The sequence below is a fragment of the Pithys albifrons genome, chromosome 6 (genome assembly GCF_047495875.1).
Source record: "Pithys albifrons albifrons isolate INPA30051 chromosome 6, PitAlb_v1, whole genome shotgun sequence".
Lineage (NCBI taxonomy): Eukaryota > Metazoa > Chordata > Aves > Passeriformes > Thamnophilidae > Pithys > Pithys albifrons.
Window position 1 is genome coordinate 26867173 of NC_092463.1, and position 27014 is coordinate 26894186.

At 44.5% G+C, this 27014-nt stretch overlaps 1 protein-coding gene across 1 annotated transcript in view; it reads left to right on the top strand.

Moving 5' to 3' along the window:
* Positions 1-8156: 8156 nt before the first annotated feature.
* The window catches only part of EGLN3 (egl-9 family hypoxia inducible factor 3), a 30012-nt gene continuing 11154 nt past the window's right edge, over positions 8157-27014 (top strand). Inside the window, exon 1 of the mRNA XM_071557952.1 lies at positions 8157-8870. Within this exon, the coding sequence (XP_071414053.1) occupies positions 8514-8870 (357 nt within the window). The 5' untranslated portion in view covers positions 8157-8513. The remainder of the gene's footprint in view (positions 8871-27014) is intronic.

Genomic DNA, 27014 nt, shown 5'->3' on the forward strand with positions numbered 1-27014 from the left:
CTCCTGGGATATAACATGCCTCAAAAATACTCTCCTGGGACCCCAGGATAGACTCATACCCAGACTGAGCCTAAGAAAATAGTGTAATCAACCTCTCAAATTACAATGCGATGTGGCACAGATCTCACTCCCAAGCCAGAACGGATAATCAGTAATTCCTGGTTAAGTAAGGGCACAGTCATTTGTTAAAAATCTTTCTTTGCAAAACATAAACACCTTTTTCTTCCTTAGGGAAGAGACAAAATGAACAATTTTAAGGCTGTTTGGGGGGGTTTTTTGTGTGTGTGTGTGGTTTTTTGTTTCTGTTTTTGTTTTTTTTTAAATTTTTTTTTTAGATTTAGATCATAATGTCAGATCATTCAGAGCACAGCAGATAAAAACCCAGGTGAAGTTTCCGTTCACCACGACACAATGGAGAGACAAGCTTAGTCATTCTCTGAGTTTTTCTCTTTCTTCCATGAATCCAGAAAAAATAGATATTTTTCTCTGAAAATTACTAAAGAATGAATCATGTAGAGGTTCACTTACTACAGACATAAAGCCCTGAGCATGTGCTTAGCAGCTCCAGTCTCTGGATACCACGAGTACCTGGTATCTGCTCAAATTATTCTAATCTAGGTAAATCTCCACTGAATATATTAACTGCTCTCATCTGGTTTAGGCACCCACATTCCCAAAGCTGGGATTGCTCTGTGATCTCTAGGCTTGACTTCCTTGAGACTGTGAGGAAGTGGAAACTCCACGGGGTTTTTGGCAGTAAACAGCTACTTACCCTCTGACTTGGAAATCCCCAGAAAGACAAAGAAGGAACTGTAAAGTGAGATTGATCTGTTTATTAAGTAAGAATGACATTTTGGACTGAATATAATTACTGCACTTTCTGTACTCAAAGAAATCCCTCATGGAAAAAAAAAATTATTGGTGACAAAAATGTACCTCTTCAAAGGAGATTATGGTCACCATGTCCAAGGGCTTTGTTTGCACCTATCAGCATCCTGACATGCTAACATTTCACAATCAGACAGTGAAAAAAAAAATCAGCCTCTATGGAGAGAAGATAAAAAACATGAATTAAAGTCAATTAATCCATTCTGACAATGAATTAGGAGTAACAGGATCCTTGCTTTTGGTACATGATGAGTTGTAGAACATTGGCTTGTCTACCAAATTAATGCTTTAAATGCATATACATTAAATATATGGTGACCTCCTTTGATTATAATATTTTTTACCCCTTTTGCTTTTATAACTAATTACACAAGACAGTCATTTCACAGTGGCCTGTCTCCACTAAACCCCCTTATTTATCAGTTATGTCACCATTTTGTGCCTGTGACACAAATTGCTTTTAAGTTTTCCCATAGGACATTGTAAACTACAAAAATAATTTCAACACTTACAAGAAAAGACATGCACAGTATCTTTTTTTCCCCCAGTACTTATAATCCCTTTAAGAGTTGGCTTTTTCTACACATGAAGGCTTGGATTTTCTTTTCTGCATTGCTTTTTGAAAGTTTTGCTGGTGAAAGATACTATAGGCTAGTTAGAAATACAAATGATGTTTGAAAAGGCAAGTTCAATTACAAGTAGTGAGTTTTTTGATGAGTTGCATGGGGTTTGGGAAAGGTGATGTCATTTGGCCAGCAAAGAGTATTGGAGCCCTGTGTCAGAGATGGTAAAGCCTTATGCACAGTGTTCAAACACCAGGACAAGGGTTTGCAGGTTTAAGAGGAATAGTGTGGTGTTTGGCCAACATGAGCTGAAAGCTCTGCCAGTGTGATTGGTAGCTACTCTGACTTCTGCTGTTAACTTTTAACATATAAGAATCACCTAATAACACTGATTTTTGTTGCTATTATGTGACTTGATAGCTTGTCAACAATGCATGAGACAGAAAAAAATTACAGAAGAAAAAAATTGCTCATCACAAAATCGAATGTGTGAACAAGGGGTAGCCACCCACAAGATCCTCAGAAGTGCATGAGTGTCAAGATTTTAATGAAATACTATTTACAAAAAAGGAAAGTTGTATTTTAAGTAGAAAAAACTCTATGTCCTGCCCAAAAAGTTGTTTAGTCAGGACAAACCGACTGCAGCTGTGTTTTAAGGCTGGCACTATAACTATGTATATGTATAAATTATCACTTTTATAACTTCATATGAACATGTATTTTATATTTTATGCAAAGTAAAACTTAGGCTCAGGGTAACATCTGGCAAACATCCTACAAAATAGATGAGTTTTATTAGAGAAATTAATTTAAGAGAGGAAACCAAACCTTTTGTGTAAGGTTTATTAGCAAGCCATTCAGAAGAGAATTTAGCAAACCATACTTTCATGGTTCTGCATTAAGGAGGAAAAATTGCTTTAATTAGATATAGGAAGTGATCAATTTTGCATGCTAAGATTAGGAGGACACCTCTAGTAATTATATATTGGATAAGATGTCCAAGTTCTGAACATCTGTTCCTAATCACCAAACTTACAATATAGAAAAAGCTTACTTTTGTAGTCATTCTGTATGACAGAAACCCAAATCCAAAATATTTTATTGTGATCTTTATGCAAAAATACCAACTCTATTTTTAATAAAATAATAGTCAAGTAAGTTCTATATTTTCGTTAACATAACTGAAAAAATATGCTACAGCTAAGCATCTAGGAAAGAAGAGGTATTGTATTTATGGTCTGGCTATTCACAACATGTATAATCAGTATTTTTTAGATTTTTTTATAGAATAATTCTATTAGTATAACTACTGATGTGGGTATAAACACAGTAATATGAATGTGCCTTATTTTTAATAGGATTTATTCTCCTTCTGATGCAAAGAAAAGCCTGCTCTTCATGCTGAATAATACCAGTTCTTTCAACTTGTCTTCATCAGAGAGGTGCTCCACCCCTCAGATCATCTTTGTGGCCCTCCTCTTGGCCTGCTCTAACAGGTCCATGTCCTTGTGCTGAAGATTCAGACCTGGATGCAGTACTCCCAGTGGGGTCTCACGAAGACAGAGTAGAGGAGCAGAATCACCTGCCTAGACCTGCTGACCTCTCCTCTTTTGATGCAGCCCAAGATGGGGTTGGCCTTCTGGGCTGTGAGCACACACTGTTGGCTCATGTCCAGCTTTTAATCCATAAGAATCCCCAAGTCCTTCTCTGCAGGGCTACTATTAATGTCTTCTTCTCCCAGTCTGTACTCATGTCTGGGATTGCTCTGATGCAGGTGCTTCACCTGGTACCTGGATATGTTAACTTCATGAGGTTCTCATGGGCCCATTTCTCAAGTTTGTCCAGGTTCCCCTGAGTGGCATCTTCTCCTTCTGTTGTGTGAACTGCACTGCTTTGTGTCATCTGCAAAGTTGCTGAGGGTGTACTCTATCTCACTATCTATGTCATCAGTAAAGACATTAAAGAGCACCAGTCCTAAGACAGAGCCCTGAGGAACATCACTCATCAGTGGCCTCCACCTGGACATACAGCCATTGACTAAAACTCTCTGGCTCCATCCGTCCATCCATCCATCCATCCATCCATCCATCCATCCATCCATCCATCCATCCATCCATCCATCCATCCAGTCTCCTTATCCACTGAATACTCCCTTCAAATGCTTCTCTCACCAATTTAAAGATAAGCATGTTGTGAGGGACTGTGTTGCAGGGTTTACAGAAGTCTAGGTACATTGCATTGATTGGTTTTCCCATGTCAACTGTTGCAGTCATTCCACCACAAAATGCTGTGATGATTTGCCCTTAGTGAAGCTGCATTGTCTGTCTTGGATCACCTCCTTGCCTTGCATGTGCCTTAACACTGCTTCCATGAGGATCTGCTCCATGATCTTAGCAGGCACAGAGGTGAGGGATATCAGTCTGTAGTTCCTCTGGTCTACCTTTCTTCCCATTTTAAAAACAGAAGCCAGTCAACAGGGACTTCACCTGACAGCCATGACTTCTCAAATATCATAGCGAGTGGTTTGGCAACACCAACCAGTTCCCTCAGGACTCTGGGATGGATCTCATCAGGCCTCATAGACTTGTGTCTATTCAGTGTCATCAAGGGGTCTTGAACTTGCTCTTCACTTTCTGTCAGAGGGACTATGCTCCCCCAGCCCTCCACCTAGAGCCTGGGAGACCGAGAGATATGGGAAGCCTGGCTGCCAGTGAAGATTGTGGCAAAGAACCTGTTGACTACCCCAGCCTTCTCCAGAATCAGTGTTCCTTCTGGTTTATCAAGACATTTGGTCCTGCCCAAGGGGGTCAGTCCTAATGATTCCCTTCCTTCCAGTGCAACTCACTGGACCAAGATAATTTAACTCCCCAACCAGGCATACAATGACTCTTTCTTTATTGTTTTACTCACAATTGCTTTTTTTGCCACCTTAACAAATAGGATTGGCCATGGAGTCCAAAGTCTGCTAAAGCAAGTGCAAAGAGAAGTGTGGGGGAAAAGGTGCTGAATGAGTAGCTAGATCAGCTCAAGCCATGACAGGTACCTTTGCCCTCACGCCTGCTTTCACTATGACATAACATTAGGGGTGCTGACAAAGGGGCTTTGTGAAGTCTCACTGCTGTAGTCAGAGGAGACACCACACCAAAACATGACTGCTCTGTCAGGAGTTGGTACCTGCACAGCAGGCAGAGGAACAGGACAGGTGCTAATGCCTGAGCTGTTTCTAAGCCCCCAGTGAAGGTGGGTGTAAGACTCTGGACTTTGCACTTTTGAAGAGGCTGAGGCAGAAACACATGTTCTCTTCTGTCAGCCCTGCGGAGGAGAGGTTGAAACCTGCAGCAGAGGAATGGAAAGGGCAAATGGGGTTGGTGGCCTCTCAAGAAGTCATGGTAAGGTGTGCTAGTGCTGGTGTGCCATGTCTGCACAAACACTACCTGTTCCTCATCTAGAGGGGTTGTATAACCATACCAACATTGTCAGAAATGTACCTTTGGTAGGCAGGGCTTCAATTAGTGTCTTACTAGATCATGAGACATCAGGTCTACAAATCCCATTGTGAGGTGTTAAAAACACTTTTTACAGTTTCTGTCTGATATAAAGAATACTCTTCCCTTTCTTTTGCTGGGGCCTTTGTAGTCCAGCCTTTGGCACGGAAGTGGTTGGGCTTTCTGAAAGAAAAAATACGAAAACAAGACTCCAAATGCTTAACTCAAAATGTTTGCTCTAACAAAGTGTGAAGCAGTTCATCTGTAAATTCTCTTGTCAAAAAAATGCATTAGTGTAACAAGTATGCAGCTTGACTGACACCAATTATTCTAATCCTCTGAAACAAATCTCCTTAAAATCATTCAGCCAGCATACTAATGTCCTGTTTTAGTCTACAGAACTTTACTATGTGCCATAGCAGCAGGTGTAAGCAACAGATACACAGGACTTAGAAGTTTTGAAAATGAGATTTTAGAACAGAAAATAAGAAAATATAGAATTCATTTTAAGGGGAAAAAATTTTGTACAGTGTAAGGATAAACAGAGCTTTACATAGGAGGGGAATTGTTAATATATAACAATATATTTAATTAAATTTTAATTAAAATGTGGTGATGCCTTTCATGCTTGTGATACATAGCAATGTAAACAAACTTTGTGTGTGTCCCAAAGTGCAGGTGACATCGTGAATTGCCTTCATGCTTTTATTTGTGCCCTGTACAACACTTACATTGTATGTCCTACATGACAGCTTTATTCCTCTGAGTGGTTCTTGTATAGGATAGCATACAATGAGGACTGCTTTGCATCTTCATTGGAAAGTTCATGCTTTATCTTTAGAATTACTACAATTGCAGGCCAGCATCTCTCAATTCAGCTTTGGTACCCCTATGGGGAACGAAAGAGCTCTTGCAGAGTGTCTGTGGGCTAAGCAGGAATTTGTCCTTCCTTGGTGATGGGGAAGGTGTCTGATAGAGGCTGTGATTGCTTAGTTTACAAACTCCTTCCGGTATAATGATGCTAAGAATGTTGCTTAGTGCAGTTTGTATGAATGGAGAGTTTCTAATCTAAACAATCACAATCTCTATCACACACCTTCGTAATCATTATTCTTTCTTATTTACAACTCTGTGAACATCACTCTGCAAGTGGGGCTGTATGCTCAGTCTTCTAAGACAAATCTCTAACTCTCTAAGGTAGCTTTTTCTGGTGCACATCTGCCTAACTCATAATTTCAAACTCTCAAAAGGAGAAAAATAGAGCTGTAACGACCAACTTCAGCTACTGCCAGAAGACATCCCTCTCAGCCACTGACTTGTCAAAGTGGCATCATTACTCTTGATGGAAAGGCTAGGTCAGAGTCTACAAATACCTGATTCTGGCACAGGACTGTGTGCTTGCATGTGTGTAAACAAGAAAAGGAGAAAAATCCAAGAAAAAAATCAAAGGATTTTGGCGCATAATGGCTTTTACATGACAAAAATGTGTGAAGAGTACAACACTGTAGCAATACTATTTCCTAACATATCCAAATTTCCTAATGGTTGACATTTTGCAGTTGAACTGATCTTGCATCCCTTGCTGATTATAGCTGCTCTATGATAGCTGCTCTTAGCTTATCGTGCCTGACTGATTTTTCAGATAAGCATTAAGGGATTAATAAGATCCAGAATTGTACCCTACTAGTTATAAACCCACTTAAATGTGAAGTGTATACCTAAATCAAATAAAGTCCTTTGATAGCCCGTACCTCACCAGCTATGAATTTATCTCTAGACAGAGCTGTCAGGGAATAACTTTAAAGGATTACACCTGTGTTTAGTGCTGTGCACTGAGAGGTAGATGCTTCTGGACTCAAGGAGAACAAACGTGGGATACGTGACCCGCTCTGGCATGTGCCAGGGCCTGGAGTTTGCAGCACGAGCAGCATCAGCGGTACGGACTGCTTGTAATCCCGAAAGGATTCGCGACGGGGAGGAAAAGAACCAGCACGGATTTTGCCTTTTTTGGCGGTGAGATGTGCCGGGTTTCAGCTGAAGCACATGTCGCTCCCGCGCTGTGCGCTGCGCTGTGATGCGGGGCACGTCCCGTACAGACACGCACGGACACCCCGCGTCCTGCAGGGATGCCGGGCGGCAGCTGAGCCTGCGCTGCCATCGGTGGAGGTGCGGGGGGCGGGTGCGTGTGTGCAGGCACTGCGGGGCTGCGTGGGACAGCACAGCTCGCTGCCGAGCAGGATGGATGCCCTCGTCAGGCGGGCTGAGGGGTGGCGAAATGAGAGCAGGGCGTGATGTTGGGAACTCGAGAGACACCGGGTTAGGCACGTCCGCGCTTCCCCGCATGGTGTCCCGCCCGGCTTGCCCGCAGGCAACGTCTCTCCGCAACGTGTCTTTGCTTTGGTTTTGGTTTCTGTAAAGGTTTCGTTTGTTTGTTTAGCGAATCCCGGGCATGTTGCGCGTGTGAGAGGAGCTGACTGGCTATCTACTTTTCGCTTCTCGTGAGACATTTTTGCGTGAAAGCGCGCCGCTCAGTCGGGGACAGACAGAACAGCGACAGCGGGACACTACTTCGTGGCCGGCCGGTGCAGGGACAGTGTTGTCGGCGCGGGATCCCGCGGAAGAATGGCGAGTTTTGGCTGGGAAGCGAGGCACGAAATTGGTCGCGGTTTAACTGCTGTTGTCTCGGCGTGGCACGAAGCCGCCGACGGTCCCGCAGGTGTTTCCCACTGGCAGAGCCCAGCAACCTGGCGGGCCCTTTGGGGTAGTAACTCAGGAAGTGTTATTACATAAACCTTTATAGAACAGCGCATTCTCACCCAGAAAAGCTGTACCTGCCGCCTAATGCAACACTTCCGTCTGCTGCTGAAACGGCTGCTGCAGTAGACGGAGGTAAGAGGCGGCAGGAGAACCCCGGGGGCCATTAGCAAAGTTATCTGCACTGGCCCAAGAGCCGGGCGCGGTGCGGTGCGCCCGTCCCGGCTGCGGGAGGACCCGGCGGGGCCTGGGGGTCCCACCCGCGACATGCCAGGGGCGAATTCCCCAATGGCGCTGGCCCCGCCCACGCCGCGAGCGGCGGGACCGCGCCCCCTGCGCGCACGTGCGGGAGTCCTCGCGGCCCGTTCCCCGCGGGCTGGCCCCGCCCCGCCGCGCCCCATTGGCTGCCTGTGCCGCCGCGGGCGGGCAGTGGGCGGGGCCGGCGCGCGCGCCGGCCGGCCCCACCCACGTGCGTCGGCGCGAGCACACATCCCGCACGTAGCCGGCGTGTTAATCAGCGCGGGGCCATCTGCCGCCCCGGCCGGGCTGGGCGGGGGTGCCGCGCCCTTCCCGCACCGCCCCGGGCCGTCCCGCACGCTGCCGGGGCGGCCGCAGTAGCAGCGCGAGGCTCCGGCAGCACCGCCGCTCCCGCAGCGCCGGGCCGCGGTGCGTAGCCGAGCCCGCCGCGGCGAAAGTTTTGGCTCGCCTCGTCTGGCCCCGCGCCGCGGCGTAGCCTCTGCCCGTCTCGGCCTGGAGCCGGCGACGGCCCGGCGAGCATCGCCTCCCAGCCGCAGGGCAGCGGCGCGCCCGTCCCCGCCGCGCCATGCCGCTGGGGCACATCATGAGGCTGGACCTGGAGAGAATCGCCCTGGAGTACGTCGTGCCCTGCTTGCACGACATCGGCTTCTGCTACCTAGACAACTTCTTGGGGGAGGTGGTGGGGGACTGCGTGCTGGAACGGGTGAAGCGGATGCACCGCGATGGGGAGCTGGCCGACGGGCAGCTGGCCGGCCCCAGCCGCGGCGTCGCCAAGCGGCACCTCCGCGGCGACCAGATCAAGTGGATCGGAGGCACGGAGGAGGGCTGCGAGGCCATCAACTTTCTCCTCACGTTGATAGACCGGCTGGTGATGTACTGCGGGAGCCGGCTCGGCAAGTACTACGTGAAAGAGCGATCCAAGGTAAGGGTCCGGGGGGTCTCGTCCCGCCTGTCTGCCCGCTGGCAGCGTCTCCCAGCCGACCCGACCCGCCTCGGCGCTGCTCGTGGGACCTGCGGGAAACTTTCCAGGGGCAGGTGCCCATGACGCGGGTGCCCGTGGCTCGGGCTGTCCCGTAGCACCGCTCCGGGTGGCAGAGGCACTGTGCGCGGCCCGAGGGACGCCCGCGACGGCAGCCCCTTGACGGGTGCGGGGATCCTGCTGAAAGCGGGGCCGACCCTCGCGGGTCCCTCGCCCCACCGGTGCAGGTGTCGCTCCGGGGTGGCTCACCGCGGCTACCCTTGCTGCGTTTTCGCCGGGCTCCTCAGCTGCCGGACCCCGGCCTGTCCCTTGCCTGTTCCCCTGTGTGCCGTCGGCGATCACTTCGCAACCGTCCCGGGGGCTGCGGGTGGCTCTCCGCTTCTCGACGGTGGAGCCGGATCCGGTTGCACCCCCTCCGCTGACTGCTGCTCGCTCCAGGTGCGAAGAGGGTGGACCAGCGTGGGGTGTACCCACCAGAAACGTCTAGCCTTGACTGTTTCGGGGGTCAGGAAGCTCTCCACCCGCACCCTGCGAACGTACCCGGCTCGGATCCGATTATTTGGTTGTTTGCGTCCATGTGGTAGTATTATACAAAGACTAAACTCATGCCGGCATCCTGTAGCTGAAGATTATCGTTATTGCATTGGGTATGTGGCACAAAATAAGGGATGCTCAGTTTGAGCACCGCAAACTTTTGTCTTAAAGAGAAGAGTTGTTTTAATTACGCTTTCTTGCTCAGAAATGGAGAGGACACTTATGTCTTTATAGGACACTTGTATTATGGGTTTGTTTCCCAATGAAGTTTATTTGCACTTGCATTTGGGATAAGTTGCCTTTTCTTTCCTTGTCTTTTTTGCTGTGGCAAAGTGGACAGTCTTGGAACTAAGTTTACTTCATTGTCCTGAATGCTGGAAACATCCCCATTTCTTTATTTCTGACTTGAATTCTCTAATACATAGCACATTATCAAAATGTTCACTGCTTTTAGAGGTATGCCAGAAACAAAAACAATGAAACTTTTAAAAAATGACAACAGTGAGAAGTTAGACATTCCTTTTGGTTCTTACTTGCACTGGACTAAGGGAATGTGTGAATGGTACTAAGATTTATTATTCCCCCCAGAAAAATGAAGAAAACAGAATGATGATGTTTACAGTTGTTTGGGATCACACTGAAACCTGTGCATGCAGCCCTTCACATTTCCACACCGTGCTGGGAATAACAAAAGGTTGAAACAGCTCCTATGCTTAGCTCCACTGAATTACTGATCGTTAATTCAGTTAATGCTTGGGTAGATATGGTTTAAAATGTGGGTAGATTGAATTTCACTTATTCCTGTTGGAAGCCTGGTATTAGGAGGTATAAATAGCCATTCTGCTTTGGCATACCTTTAAGGTCATCCTTGTCCTTTCTCTGGGTGACTTCTGTTTATCTGTTTATTGCTGAAAGTGCGTTACTGGCTAATGGGATGTGTGGGGCTGCAGGTGGGTGTTGAGAGGGTGAGAAATAGGGGCCTACTTTAAAGTTGCATTGGAGTGAAAGGTATTTCGAAAAAGAATCAACTGGATGAATGAAGGCTGTTGGCACTGGCCAGGAAGAAGGGTCTTTTGGGGGAATCAGAGTCGCTTTAGGTTGTAGAGATGATTTTAAAACTGTGTTATGTTATTCTTGAAGTCATTTTTGTACAAATGGTAATAACAGAAAGGATAGAACTTGTTTTATAAATAGACATCAAGCTACTTGCTATAAAGAGGGACTTTTGTGCTTCAGTGGGGAAGGTGTCGGACTCCAAACAGCACATGGAAGAGCTACACAACAGTCCAGGACTAAAAGGGATTCAATATTGTTTGTAAAAATAAATGCAGAGAAATTTTTTATTGGACATTAATAGTAACCAGTCCCCTTGTTATTATAAGCACCATGTATATATGAGGCCCTGGAATAGCAGGTGGCATGTGTAAGTGAGATGTGGGATGCCTTCAGCAGAAAGATTATTCCTGTGACTAACCAACTGACAAGTACAGTGCATGCAGGTTCCCACATCACCTAGAGATGTTTTTCTTCCACCATTAAACCTTCCCATTTTGCTTATCATCCAAAGTCTTGTGACTGCATATACACAAATACCAAATTCAGTGTAGTTTTATTTTTTTCTGACAGATTATACGCATAAATGGATGCCCATAAAACTTTCATAGAACTTCTTTCCTGCAGATGTGCTATTGTGATTTGTTGTTCTGGGTTATAGATATTAGACTGAGCTAAGAGTCCAGAACAATTTGTTAAAAATGTAAGCCTTAGACTGCGTGGTAATGCCTCGTGTCATGAAAATGTGTCCATCTTGTATAAGCCCATCATTATTTAAAGGTTTATACTTTCAAATAAATAGTATGACTTTAGTCTTCAGCCTGAGTGTTGGAAGAGAGGGAGAGGTTTGCCTAGTACATGAACTTATGTCAGATTACTATCAACTTAGTGTGAAGTGCTTCATGTTTTTATGACTATGCAAAAGAAGACAAGAAGAACTTTGGTTCAATAAAGGAAACTGCCCTTGTAGCTACATGAGAGAAACGACTCAGGATTTTGCTGTTTCCAGATAAATTTCAAGAAAGTTAAGATTGCATCAAAGGGAACGGACAGAAGTAAAATTTTACAAGGATATTGGATGTTGTTATGAGCTGAGCTGTTGGTTGACATGTGAGGGCTGATAATGAAATGTAACCTTTATCTTTGCAGACTAGTGACAAAAATCTATCTTCAGAGTAAGTCATACTTTAAAATATTAGCTGGTTAGATGATCAAAACATGGTTTAACTATCAGAATAAACAGATAACAAAAGGACTCTCTTGTTGACACACCCAATGCACTGCTTGCTGGGTTTTGCACTCTCAACTAGAGCCTCAGTTTTCTAGTAAGAATACAATGGTTCCTCTTTTCTAGTAGGTAAATGGGTAAGTATATCACTAAGATGTTGACGCAGGTTTAGTCCTCTGCTCAGAGTGAGTAGATTCATGTCCTTGTGTGGAGGGATGCTCTGGCCTGGGGACAGAGGTCACTCTGGTTTTGAGGACCTGTTTCTACTTTGTTGGAACTTTGCTTGGTGGAGAAAAGCTGGTGAGTGAGTGGGGCCAGGAGGCAAAGCTGCAGCTTGGTCTGTGAGGCCAGTCACCTGGAGTGCTCCTTATGGTCATATGATGCTCCAGGGACCACATGTGAAAGGCAGATATGCTGCAGCTGCCAATTCCTCAGGTCCCAGAGTCCCTTTTTGGGGTTGACTGGCATTTGTGGTGGCTTGAGGAGGTGCCATGTAGAAAAAAAATCTCAGTATTATATATAAGTAAAAGCTGTAACTGTTTAAAGGCAGGAAGATATTCCAGAGGAGAAGTCCTTTCAATTTCTCCTTCAAGACTTGAGAACTGTTTTGGTGGTGGGTGGAGGTTTTTTGTTTTGGGGGTTTGTTTTATTTTGTTGTTGTGTGGGTTTTTTTGGGGGGTGGAGGAATGGCCGTGGAAGTCCCTGCTGTGAGGAGGCAGGAGACAGAGGATTGCAGGAACCAGGCTGGCTGACTGGTGTGTGTAAACCTAAAAGCTGTGTTTGCGGAGGTTGTGGTTATTCCTGCTTTCTCATTTTGCCTCTGCTGGAGAAGGGCAGCTCTCCCTGGGGTTGGGCAGGGTCCTGCAGCAATGCTGCCAGTGCGTGCTGCCCTGGGCCACCTCATCTGAATTAGCGCTTGACATGCTGCCAATGGGCTGCGTTGGTCCTCACAGGCAAGGGGTGGAAGGTACTTTGAACTGGTGTGGCTGCACTCTGTGTGGACTCTGCACCTCATCCTGACAGCAGTATGTTCTGCTCTGAGTCACAGGTAGCCTCTTGGGTACCATCAAGGGCTGAAATCCATTTCAGGGCTGTCACTGGGGACCTTAAGCTCAATCTTGCAGTTGCTGGGCACCAGTGAGTCGTCCTGCTGGTTAGAGAATAAGACAAGAATTCATAATCCTAAGAGCTGATCTGTTGTTAAAGAAAGACCATGACTGATGTTTTCAGCTCAGAACACAAACTGCTCCCATTCTGTGTCAAGTATATGGCCTGAAGTTAAAAAAAAGTTTTCACTATGAGATTAGTTAATTGAGAAGTCCTTGTGGTATTTAAACCTTGTCAAAAACTTACTTCCTCTGCTTGTAGCCATAAAACCGCTCTGCTCACACCACCATGCTGGACCCTCTCTGATGGTCACAGGAAAAGCAGGTCTTTTGTGGTGGCACTTAATGGCTAACAAGTGTTTGCTGAAAACCAGAGTGGGTTCTTCTGTCTATCACATGATGGGGTGTTCTTAGGTCAGTTTTGAAACATGGTCTGCCTAGCAGGTTGTTACCAAGATTTCTGTTCCAGAGGACTGAAGAAATAGATGAGATGTCACAGCAGCAGTTTTACAAAGTCCCCCAGAACTCAGGTAATGAAGTAAGGATTTTTGCATTTATGTGTGAAGAAAGAAAAGGTCTGCTCTAGTATTCGAATTCTATCCTTTGCAGTTAAAACAGTGCAGTGCTGAATTTTCTGACTTGAGGTGTAGATTTGCAGAGCAGGATAACAGAAAACTAGTGCTATAGTAGGCTGAAGAGCAATACTGCCTATAGAAATACACAGGGTTATTATACGCTGCAAAGTATTTTTCTTACTTTGGTAGCAACATGCTTTGCAATTAGTTTGCAAAGGTCCGATGAATACCACCGTCCAGAAGAAACATGCATCATTTCTTTCTTCTAATCAAATTCACATGTTCTGGCATAATGGATAAGTTCAAATCTGTTCCTCTGGCCAGCTGCCGACAGAGTCCAGAGACATTGGAACTGTAAATACAACAGACAAGTCATTTTATGATATCAGAAGAATTCAGCATTGGCACAGATCCTAGAGTGGTTGCTTTGGCTCGGTGTCAAAAGCTGATGTTTATATCTCTGTTTGTCAAGCAAGATTAGTTAGCCTGGTTAATTATACACAGGAATGTATAATTTTTACTTGACAATCAGCTGAGTATAAACTTGGGCATATTAGCACTTGTTTTTGTTCTTCATCAAATTATCCTCAATGACTTTTGAAACTTTCAAAAGAACTACTTCTCTGAAAGAGGTACTTGGAGAATCTTTCAGATTTGTTTTTTGTTCAGCAGCAACAAGGTATATTAGAGAAAAGGGTCAGTATTTTACAGTGATGCACATACCTGTGAGTGTGTTCAGAAGTGTGAGGAGCCTCTATGAAATAGTATTTGATGTAATCTGTGGGTGCTGAAGTTACAATCAGCTAGAATTCAGTACCTGTTATGTATCATCACTCTTGAAAACCTGATTGCAGTGCACTGATAGACCTATTTCTTGGTAGGCAGTAGCAAAACCATGCTGCCTTCAGTGCGCATTACACCAGAGCCTTTGGCAACCAGGTGGCTTCTCTTGCTCTTCCCTTCCCAGTTCTGTGGAGAAGCCTATCTACCCAGTGACCTTTCTCACACTGTGCTAGGACCCTGTACATGTGCTTAAAAGTTGTAGTCCCAGAGGAAGGCAGAAGGTGGTTAATTCTATAAGAGAACGGAAATAAGTCAGCACTCTCAGGCAATGTAAAGATCATAGTGGTCTATTTATCCTGAGTTGGTGGCAACAGGGCAGGTTACTTAAATTTTTTATTTCTGTAGTTTTGCAGTCCAGCAGTTCTTACCAGAGTCTTAGTAGGCTCTGGAGTTACACATTGATGGCAAAGCAGAGAAGTTTTCCATAATCTTTCCCATATTGGTAGTGCATTTATCAGAGTAACTTCTTATTCATTTCTGTGTTTGCTCTCATATCGGTCCTTGTTAGCACCACTATGCCAGCTCTTAAAGCCAGGGACTTGCAGTAGCCCTATTGGTGTGCTTGCCAATATCTTGATTACTTGCAAGCTCTAAGTATGTGCCTCTCAGTTTACTTTTGTATGAGGGCTCATTGCTCATTAAATGCCAGTGTCACTGTAATAGATGTGGCATTAAGGCCTCTGTGTACAGAGAGTGTTTGTCCTTTGGACTGGAGGGGAGTGTGCAGCATTGCCAGGTGTGTTATCCTGGGGAGACCAACCGGGGAAGTGGCAAGATTCAGAGTTCAGTGCTCACTCCTGCTGAGCTTTCATTTTGGGAGGGAGAAGAGTCAGTCACAGAATCACTTAGGTTGGAAAATACCTCTGAGGTCATCAAGTCCAACTATGACCGAACACCACCATGTCCCCTAGACCATAGCACTAAATGCCATATTCGCTCTTTCCTTAAGCACCTCCAGAGGTGGTGACTCTACCACTTCCTGGGCAGCCCATTCTAATATCAATCATCCTTTCTTTGAAGAATTTTTAATGTTAAAGCATTTCTTCCTAGCGGTCCTTGCTATTAATATTTGTATGCTTTTTCCCAAGGTAATTATTAGTGAATAATTCAGTCCATTACATACAGCTCATTGCTAACAGTATATGTTAAATGGAGACTGCTCATTACCCTGATGCAGAGGAGGATGTGCACAGTAAAAGTGGCTTTTTTCTTTGCATTAAGGATTCTAGCTGTGTTAATCCCAGTGTCATTATTTGATTTCACAATAAAATCTTCTTTGACTTCCGAATTTATCTGGATGGTGGCTCAGTGTGGCTCAATACAACCTTACCCTGAATGTTGCTTCCTGAGAAATTTGCTTGATTTATTATGTGGAAGTATCTTCTTCCTCCTCCTCTATGTTGCATAATTATTTTATTAAACTTTTTCCTGTGGTGGTGGGGCTGTTCAACAATGTCTTTACTCCCTCAGTTAAATCCTTTCTATATGTGTGTGGAAGGGGGTGAGATAGCTCGTGAAGACAAAACCGCAGTGATGCAAGTGTGAATGTATTTTTACTTGGGTGAATTTTTGATGGTAAGTGTTGCTGGTTTCAGATTTATGGAGATGGGGTTGGATTTATCATAACTGTAATCTTTTTGTGACAAAGCTGAAGACTGAAACAACATTGTTAGAAAGCTGCCACCAACACAAGCCTCTCTAGGCTTCTGTGCAAAGGTTTTTTTGGATTAGTAGGTGGGTTCTTGGAAAGAGGTGCTTTGGAAACTGCTTGTGGTACCTGTGCCTAGGGTAGGTGATGGCTACTGTGTTGGGCTCCAAGGTGAGTAACTGATGCAGTGCTACAAAACGTGACAGGGCTTGACAAAGGATTTTGACCGATGCATAGCACTACATAGCGGTTTAGTTTAGACTTTTGTGTGTGTGGCTCATCTTCGTGAACGAAGATTTGGGAAGGGCTGTCCCCACATGGGTGTGCCCTTCCAGCCTGCGCAGTGGATTTTTAGGTGAGGCTCAGCGTGCGCAGAACTGGCCCCACCGTTTAAGTCCTGAGGTCCATCTGCCACGGCCGAGCGAGCTTGGACAGTGCCAGTGAAGTCCTCAGGACTAGAACCTACAGCACCCGGCATTTTCCAGGAGGTCTCCCATCCAAGTACTAATCCGGGGCTGACCCTGCTTAGCTTCCGAGATCTGGCGGGATCGGATGTCAGGGAGGCATTTATTGTTTTGAAAAAAGCTGACAGGGAGTTGGTCAGAAAAGCAAGAAGGTTTCTCTGTTCAGGCAGTGAGGTGGAGTAAGACCATGAAGGAGGCTCATGCCGAGTAAATCATCTATCTCCTACTGTTTAAACTATTCACAGGCATGTCATCCTGTCAGCACACCACTCATGATCATTCCTGAGAGTGATTTGATTCTCTGCGTATAAGCCCCGTTTCCCCTCCATCACTCACACATATGCATCTACTATTTCTCAGTGACAGAAAGGAGCTTTTTCCCCTGCAGTAATTTTTCTCTTGATATTATGCTTTGATAAGATCAGTAGATGAAGAAACTCAGTGCCAGCATGCAAAGCAATTACTGGAAACCAGTTGATTAAACAAGCTACTTGTTACTCTGATTTTTTGCAAATAAAGTAATGCAGGAGATTTTTGCTGACCATAATGGTTCCATGGAGGCTTGCTAAATGTTCATGCCATCCAGCTAAAAATTAATATTGTAAATTACAGGAGTACAGCATGGCACACTGTCTGCACTGACCGAGAACAGCACAGTTTGTCCAAAGCTTTGTCAGTTGGAAATGGCAGGGTAGCCTCAACTTCTGCATCAGGGAGTTGCATCCTACTTTGCAGCAAAAAAGATAACCATTTGGAATCTTGTATCTATCTAGTTCATATTAATTCTTTGGTCACAATAGTCTGTTTTCTGTGCTTTCTTTCTGGACCTGAAAATCCAGAAAAACATGTCTGCATTTTTCTTGTCTCTAAGTCATAATTATTGCGTATATCTTCCTGCACTGTAATTTTTTATACAAATTGGTAAGACAAATATTTTCAAAGTTTTGACCCCAGCTTAGCAATTCACTTAACTGCTTTTATTTAAAGGCTCTTTCAGATAAGCAGGACCTGAAGCACATCCTTTGGTGCTTGGCTTAAAGTATGCTAGAATATGTTTAGAAAGCTTTAGGAAAAGTTGCAGTGATTTCTTGTGCTGTCCCTGGTCTTGGTGTAATTTTTTTTCATACATTTGAAATGCAGGTCTTATTTTATATAGTCTCTTGGGAGGCAGCAAGGAGCCTTGCTTGATGGAATAGATAGCAGTTACGATTTTTATGACCTTTGCAACTGACTGTCATATGGCAAAACTGTCTTATACCATTAACAGTAGCAGTTATTGCAGTAATGCATACAAAGAGATAGGCAGTGCATGGTGGGGAATGCCTCCCTGAATGGGGAAAGCCTGGGATGTAAAGATGGATCCCCGTCAGATAGATCATGTTGCTACTAACACCAAAGTTGTGGGTTTGATCCCTGTATGGGCCATTCTCTTAAGAGTTGGACTTGATGATCCTTGTGGGTCCCTTGCAACTCAGAATGTGATCCTGACTGATTCTGAGTGACAGTGGACTTTGTGGTGGCTGATGCCAGCATGGAGCCTTTCTGACTGTCCTGAGACTTCAGGGAGTGAAGAAGCACCTTGCACAGCCCCTCACTGCACCATGTGGGTAGAAAGAATAGTGCAGAACCAGGAAAATTTGTGAGAATTAAAGAAGCATGGGGATGAGGGAAATGTCAATTAGTCCTCAACTAGCCTGTTCTTTGGTTGTTAACAGTCTTAGGGTGTTGTGCTTGCTGCTGAAGACTATGTGTAACTGCACCTTCCTCTTCTGATTTCCCACAGGAAATCTGGTAGAAGTGGTCTGAGAAGTGGAAAAAGGAGAAGCTTCACTTTAAATGCTGTAACATGTCCTGTCGTTAAGACATATAAGCCATGTCATATAACCAGATATGCACAAACAGAACAGGATCCCCAAGGTTGTATCAGTAACTCTGTCCCTTACAATATTTACCAGTGTTTTCACCTCCCTAAGTGAATTTGTCATCTGCTGTCTGGAGCACACATAGGGTGTTTTTGAATCAAGCCAACAGGAAGGGTCACTGCCTGGTTAACTGTTTTATAGACTTCCTCTTCATGAAGGAGCAATGAGAGGACTCGTGAATGCTGGTCCTTATTGCCACATTTGCTGTAATCAACATTTCATGGTGGTCAAACAGTGGTGTCAAAGGCTGTTGTATTTCTGAGTGCATAACTTGATGTTTAACTGGTCACCTAAAGGCTCAGGGCCAGTCTCACACTTTTTTGGCAAGGTTAAAAATGTAGTTGACTCTGTTTTTGTTTGTTTACACTTAGATGTCTACAACTGAAACAAATGCAATTTTATTTCTTTGTTAGGTTAGTTTTGTCTCTTGCTGGCACTTGACTTAAAGTTTCACTGCTTTTCATCTATAGACACTAGTGCTGCTAGTTATGAACTGAATTAGTACGATGTTTTGGCTTCAGTTAGGAAGGCACAGGCTGTGCCAGTGGTGACCATAGCGATGGGCAGACATGATGCCTACTTCAACCCTGCACCTAAATGGGCGTGTGTAATCCTATAGCTTTGCCTTCCTCCCATGTATTTATCCTGCCTTTTCCCACTCTGTGTTTCCCATAACAGAGATGCACTTGTACCCCACACCCCTAGCAAAGCCAGCTGCAGGATCCCCACCAAGGGCTTTCTTACCCTGACTCTGACCACAGCCTGTCCTACCTGTGCAGTCACCATCCCAGGGAAGAGATAGGGATGAGGGCTGCTTCTTCCTGTGGCTGCCCAACCAGCTGGCACCCTGTGAGAGCAGCCCCTGTCCAACCTCCAGCTTGGCTCAACCCTGGCTGCCCCAGAGGTGGCTCTGAGGACATCTCTGTTACACTGACAGCCAGAGAGGAAAGATTATGGAGAGGAAGAGGAAAAAGGAGGAAAATGAGCCAGAAAGACCACTCCAGGCTTTCTGCATCCTCAGGAAACATCCTGAACTCACACTAGAGAGACCACCTCCTTTGCTCAACAGCTGCTGTGCTTCCTGCCAAAACTACCTTAAATGCCAAAGAACTTTATTACTTTGACTCAGTTCTAAGCTGGCTCTTGAGAAACTTCCAAAGGACGGCTGCTTCAGTGAGTTGTGGTGAGAGTGACTGCTAATATTCCAGAGGGGGCCCCAGCAAAGCAAGAACAGCAGGTGCGAGCAGGCTGGAGCCTGTCAGGCATGGCTGTATCCCTACGCAGGGAACCTGTCAAGCATGACTGTGTCCCTGGGCTGGGCCACTGCCTCAGCAGGAGGGTTGAAGCCAGTGCAGTGGCTGCAGTGGTCACAACACAGCCAACCTTTAGGGTTGGTCTCTTCTGTCAGGTGGTGGCAGCATAAATCCATGGGAGAGATTTGACCAGTGGTAAAAGGGAAGTGGGAATTCCGCAGCTCATATTCAAATCCAGAATCGGATGTCCTGCAGCTGGGTTAAGGACCAGACTTCCTTTTTTAAGAGTTGAGAGCTTTTATCAATATCTTTAAGGTGGGCAAACATAAGGCTGGAGCTCAGTTTGGGGTGTGTGTGTGTGTGTGTCTATGCAAGCATGCCTCATTCAGAGTTGCTGTCTATATGTACCTCACTGGTGTCATTACAAACAGTATAGATTGTGGAGAGGTGGACACACTACAACACTTAGAAAGAGATGAGTTTTTTACTACTATATTTTACTGCCTAACCTTAGAACAGGAGTAAAGTTATATTATTACAAAATTGCCTTGAATCTGAATCTCTTGTTTCCCTTCCTACATTGAACGATGGTGTGTGTGTGTCACTCCATGTTACATCCATTCCCTTTAACTAAGAGACTGCACTGTTTTAATGTGCACAGGTACTCAGAGCAGTACAACTTTATGTGCAGGCAAAGCCTTAGAGGTAAAGACCACACGCGCTGTTGCAGCATAGCAGAAATTATTTCAGATGGTAAGTCATTACGGGTAACTTTAATAAGTTTTACCCCTAAATACTTGTTCACACAAAATCCTATACAGGAAGAAATGTACTGTTAGGTAGGCGAGGCCCTCTGTAAAGATGTGGGTGAGCAAAAGATATGTGTGGGTCGAGGCTCCTTCCTTACAAAATTAACATAAAACGTAATTGATCTCATCAAATTAGCCTTGATTTTGTGCTACTGCTGTGATAACAAACCACTGATCTCTCTGTTTGTTTAGTGCAGTAATGTCTTAGCAGGCTCAGAAGCCCAGACGGCTCTGACAGTTTTGGGAGCACACTTGAGGAATATTTGGGGTACCTGCCAAGTGTGATGGTGCTTGTCTGAACCCTTTGTTCCTCTCTGGCAGTGGAGAGAGACTTTCACTGAGCCAAAGGGGACAAAGAAAAACATCTCCTGGGTGTGGTGCTGCCTCGGCCATGGAAGCATGTAAGGTCACAAGAAGTGTCCTGGGTGGTATCCCCAAGGAAGGACTGTGCTGCACAGCTGGGGCCTCCTGTCATCTTGATACGTCTGCGTCAAGGTGGCGACTCATCACCTCTGCTGCCAGGGTGCCCAGGGCTTCCCCCGGTGAACTCACTGGAAGTGTTTGAAGTGCTGCAGACCAATATGTGAGCTGTTAAAAGCCTTGTGGGCAGTGTTGCTCACCTGCCCTGGGCCCATAGGCTAAAAATAAATGGGTAATAATTAAAAAAGGATGTTGGCCAGTTTGGGCAACTCCAAAACTACCAAAAGTTTGCCTATGTTGTGGCTGTCTTTTGTGCCCTTCATCAGCACAACCAGAAGAGCATCAAAATGTGTAGAGTTCTTTAAATGGTGAGGGGCGGGAGAGAAGGGTGGTGTAATCCTCTGGGTGATTAGTAGCAGAACTGAGGAGGTCTTAAGTGCTGACAAAGAATAAAAAGCTGGAATATTTCAGGAACTGTGAAAATATCTTTCTGCCACACAGATGAAGATGTTTCTCAAGGATGTCTGTGCTGGTTACCATGCCTTTATTCCCTCCTGAGAACCTGAACATACAGGGATGGTCCTTGCAGATTTCCTTAATGAGCCTGCACTTGTGAGTTTGCCTTTCTGCGGGGATGGTGCTTGTCACGGTGTCCCCCCAGGGCTCATTACAGGGCTGCTTTCTCTATCTGCATCAATTGCTTGAGATGCTTTCTCATTAGGGCAATTTGGCCAGGTTTGGTTCTTGGAGTAGAGGAAGGGACTGAAAGAGTTTTCTGGCTGCTGAAGGAGGGCTTCAAGAACAGGCAAAAATAATCCTAAAATTTAATTCTCAGTTTATTGTTTGTTTTTTTTTAAGTGTGGGAAATAAGCGTGTGCATCTGTGTGTGCAGCAGGAGGGGAAGAGCACCCAGTAAGAACGAGAGCCGAGAAGCGCTGTGAGTGCCTGTGGGCTCGCTGCCTGTGTGGGTTTCCCGTCTTCCCTCCGCAGCCCATCTCTGAAGTGCACTCTGGAGTAAAGTTTGCATTTGATCGCCGATCGCCTCACGCTCCGCACGTAGCACTGTCGTTAAGCCATCATCCCGCTGGCCCCGAGCCAGCGCTCCGCGGCGCAGGGGCGGGCGGTCTCTCTGCACTGAAACAGCCTTTATTGATAGATCCTTGCACTGCGCATGTTTACAGCTGCTAATTGGAGACTTAATCTGAATATCCTTGACTGAAGTTATTCACTGGCAATAGCCTTTTAAACTGGAGGTCCTGCCGTGATGCTCTAATCGCTTCTCAGGCGGTAATGTCCTGTGCGTGTGCACGGCACAACTGCACAGTAGTGTCCCAGACCAAAATGTAGTTTTAGATCAGAGAAGGATGTAAAATAAAAATCTTATCTGATTTTGCCTTTGCATAAGATGAGGGAAGCACTGAACTGCTAGAGAAGAGTGTTAGTTGACATGTATGCAGACATGTGTAGATTAATTAAGCGTACAAGAAAGGAGGTTAATACTTTTAATTATTTATTAGAACAAAGATGTACACTGCAAGGACAGTTGGGATCCTATGGCAATTTCAGATTTGTTTCCTTAACTTTCAGTCTTCTGTTTCTCTCTGCCATGGCCAGAAGCTGAATATAGAGAGTTTGGGTGGTGGTCTGAAAGAAGTGTTATTTTTCTTGGCTTTTTTAAGTAAAGCAAGCAGTGTAGTCAGTATACAGTGGCAGATGAATATCTGTGACTCTTTTGCCCAGGAAATCACAAGTCAGATTTCTCTCCTTGGAAGCCTGGAGAACTTTTCCCATAGTTGGGTCCTTTCACAGTTTCTCAATTGCTCCATTACTTCAGGATTCCACAGGATTCTAGGAAGTATCCAGCACTCCAGATAGCTCAACAGAACTCATCACTGTCTCCAAAGTTTGGTTCGCAAATGCTCCCTATTCTTTTGACAGTTGCAGGTGGCCACCACTGACATGAGGTGTGGCTGTTCCATGCCTTCCTATTTGACAGTGGCACTGCTCTGGCAGTCAGCTTAAACTTGAAGGGCATCCAGATTGATCTCTAAGTGTGTGTTCTGCTGAGAAAGGACATTTAAAAGGTTGTCACAGGCTAAAGCAGTCTTCCACATTAATAGGACTCTTCAGACCATGAAAAACTAAATTTTGTTGCCAATTAGTAGAAAAGCTTCTTAAGCCCCATCACAGATGCATTTAACAGGGAGCTCATTTTTAAAGCAGCATCAGTCTGTGATCTGGCTTCCTAACAGACACATTCCAAAACATTTGAAGGCTTATTAGGGGCTCCTTGATGACTGGATAACATTGCCAGTCATCAACAGCTGTGTGGCATGGAGATAATCCATGAACTATCCATGAACTACTTTCATGGGTAGTTCTTTGTTTCTATCCTTATTTCTTAGAAGGAATTTAACAAGCAGGAACAGTTTTCCATCCTAGGGTAATTAGAATATTATAGGTAATAATAGACTTTTGGTTGGCAAGCAAAAATTAACCAGTATCTTGGCATCTTCTTCCTGCAGGTGAGAGAATAGTCTTTCTCACAATTCACACTCTCAGGCTGTTCCTCAAAAAATGTGCTTTTATGTACCTGGAAACAATAATCAAGCTACAATGGTGCTTGCAAAAGACAAAAAAAAAACCCAACAGAAAAGGAGATGGTTTCAGTTCTTGAAGGTTCTGAATCTGATGATCAAGGCTGCACGTAAGCAAGGAGAAACAAGTATCAGACCTCCTGGCTAGAATGTTATCCAATTCAAACTGGATTTTTGTACAGTTACAAGCACTTGCCAGTGGGAAGTTATTAAAAAAAATCCTATCAAAAAAACCCCAAACTCCTGATGGGCATCATGAAAACAGCACTGTGCTCCTGAGATGAGAAGTTGTGAGAATGGATGTATTTTCCCTTCTGTGATTGCATCTCTGGCCATAGAAATGTCTTCTCCTTTCCTCTAAAATGTTAAAGGTTGCTGACATAATACAAGAGCAAGGAGCAAAAATAACTGCGATTGTGTCAATCTTGTCTAAGATGTACTCCAGAGATGAGTCACTTACTGGTATAGGGTCCTGTCAGTCTTTCATACCTTTTTTGCTGTGGGTCTTCTGTCCCTTCATTAGAACTTGTGACCTGCATCCAAGCTAACTTTGTGTAGGACCCCTTCTGCAAGCTAAAAAGAAAGTGTTCAGTAACCTGTGCTTGGAGCTGAGTTTGATCTGCTTTGTGTTTCATGACAGAAGGTAACTGCTTCACCAGGGTGTTTGTTATTTCTGTTGGCTTTTTTGCTTTTCAGATATCTTCCACATGGCTTTGGTTTAGGCCTCCATATGAAGAGGAAAGTTGAAGTGAAAAGTTCCATGTGTCTTGCCCTGCCAAATTCTAACACTTTCCCCAGTATTTCTTAATTTCAAAACATAGGCTCCTTCCTCACTAAACTTTTCTTCTCTCTTGCCTCCACCTTTGAGCAAGAAGCTGATAAAAGAGGAGGTGGCAAGGTTTAGCTCTCTAACAGCTGTTTGATTGAAGGCTGATAATCAAGCTATGGGTGTGGAAATGAGGGACTAGTTTCTTATGCAATGCTGTTACTGAAGCCCATTTTGTGTGTTGCATGACTGCAGCAAGCAGGGTTTTGCCCCCTTTTCAAACTGGCGACCCCCTTTCCAACAGGCACAAAGCTAATGTTTGTGGCTTCTTGATGTTTTAACATAATTTTCTTCCCTCTGTCCCTTCCCATCTCTACAGAGTATTGAGTTAGACCAATTTTCCTAGTTCATCCTTTAGTATAGCAGTCAAGTGTTTTAACTTTCATAAATTCAAACAAACTAATATTGAATAATGTTCATGAATATTTTATACTTAACCATTATAAGCTACATGGCAGAAAACACTTGGGTGCAATTGGATGCAACAAGAAATTACTAAAGAAACACCCCGTTGTGCTTGTGTGTCAGACAAGCCTCAACTGAGAATCTCTTGTCTTTGATCGTGAAATGTCAGACTACTCATGTTCTTTTAATGTAGAGCATGCTGGGTGCCTTTTCCTTTCTGGACGTACACACTGTGTGTGACTATGAACCAGAATCAGACTGAGCACAGTACGCACTCGGAACTAACACCATCAAGTGAACCCTGGTAGTCCTCATTTCCTAGAGGACTGGTCAAGTGATATTTGTTTGCCTTCCAGTTCAGGACTGAGAACCACATATTGGGCTGAAATTTGGAAATTGTGCAGCCAAATAAAAATATATTTGAAAGCTGCAGTGGCTATAGCACTGTTACTTATTAATGCCTTGATTTTTCTAGGCAACCATCATAGTGATATTGTAGATCATACTGCTTTGTTCCTATATAGCACCTTTCATCTCACAGACTTTACAAGCAATTTCTGAATTTAACTGTTTGTTGTACAAGCTATACACAGGGATGATCTATACTAGGGATCAAAAGTAGCAACTGTTCAGCAATATACAGTACAAATCTGGTACAGAAAATGGGAAAGCATATTGTGGAGTATTTAGCTTCATCTGCAAAGGTGGTTGGTGTTGGCAGTGTAGAGTTACACAGGTCAGGATCTTCTCTGCTGGGTGCAAAGGTCATACTAGTTCTGAGAGGATAATGCAGGATTAGTATGGGGTTACAATACCACCTATGCACTCTGCCCAAGGAGTGCACTGGGACCCTCGCTTAGTGCTAGGAGGCACAGAGAGCTGCTTTCTCTGATCTGGTGTCATCACTGCTGCTTATTAAGTAGTGTTCATTTCTTCTTACAAGCATCTTCTAGCTGAACCATTTTCTGAAGTGTTTTGTTGCGTCAGGTTGCTCTAGCACTGCATATTTTGTGAACTGTAGCAGAGGCATGTCACACAGCATGATCCTGGCCATCAGCTAAGAGAATTTGTTTTCTTCATTGCTAGAAGCACTGGGAGTCAGGGAAAAATTCTCTCTATGGAACAGTTGTTTTTTATCTGCCTCCAAACTTTGCTGGTGCCTTGCAGTTTGACTTGCAGATTTCTCTGGCTGACTTGAGTGTAATACTTAGACTGAGTGATGGGTAAGTTATTTTTGCAAGCTCTGTGCAATGTGGAATTTACTGGTGATTCCTGGGCCCTTACTAAAGCTGGTAATTGCTGCTTGTGGTTGATTTGCACCCTCTTAGGAAAGCCAACATCCCTGAAAATGACAGTGCAGAAACTTCAGTCTTGATGATTTGCTTTTTTAATTTTCTGAGTTTTGTAGGCTGTAAGTGATGACTGTTGACTAGACTACCAGAGCATCGATCTTCATATGGTGGTGTGTACATGTGACTGCAAAGGCATCATCTGTATATGAGAGTTTTTCAGTGTTCAGTTGCTGTGTAAGACAAACTCTTTTAAGTTAGCAAAGGGGGTAGTGTTGCTGAAATTTTCTGAGTGCTTACCCTGGGAAGCCAACTAACAGCCATTGTAATGGATTGTATTGGGGAAAACAAAGTTAGGTACATTCCTGCTCATCACTGCCTGCTATAGATAGTTTAGGTTTGGAGTTCGTTAATGAAGAGAGGAGGAGTTGCATCCAAAAATGGAGTGTGCTCCTCTGGACACAATAACTAAAAGTATAAGAAACATTTTTTACTAATATTCCACATGTGTAACTCATAAGTTGTTTGATTACTGTGACCAAACCTCTGGCTTTTGTAGTTAGACCCTGCACTAAACTGACAAATAAGAGTGTTCACCAATTACCTAAATTAAGTCTGGGTCACGCATCTCATCTCCTGTTTCTTGTTTGCTTTGAATGAATCCAAAAGTAGTGCTAACAGCTGGAATCCCAGCTGAGGCCAGCTTGATCTGCTCTGAAGCTGCTCCAGCCAGTGCTCTGATAAAGCTTGATATCACTTCAAAAGTCTCTAGGAGGACCAGAATGATTTCCCTTAATTGTTTAAGGTTTCATTCAAATATTCTCTGTGCCAGGAAAAAAGTATATTTCACTTGTGCTTTTCTCCTTTTGCTTCTGCTACTAAAAAAACTTTTTTTCTCTTTTCTTTACTGAAAGTTAAGCTAGAGTGATGCAAGTGCTTTAGAATTCTGTGAGAATTGTTCCACTTAATCTCCAGGGACTCAGTGTTGCAGTTGCAAAAGGTGCACACTGTAAGTAAATAAATAAATAAGCGATGCATCAATGTGTCAGACACAGAGCACATGCTCTGGTAAGAGAACATATTATGTGGGGGAGGCTGGGGAAACACTGGCCTTC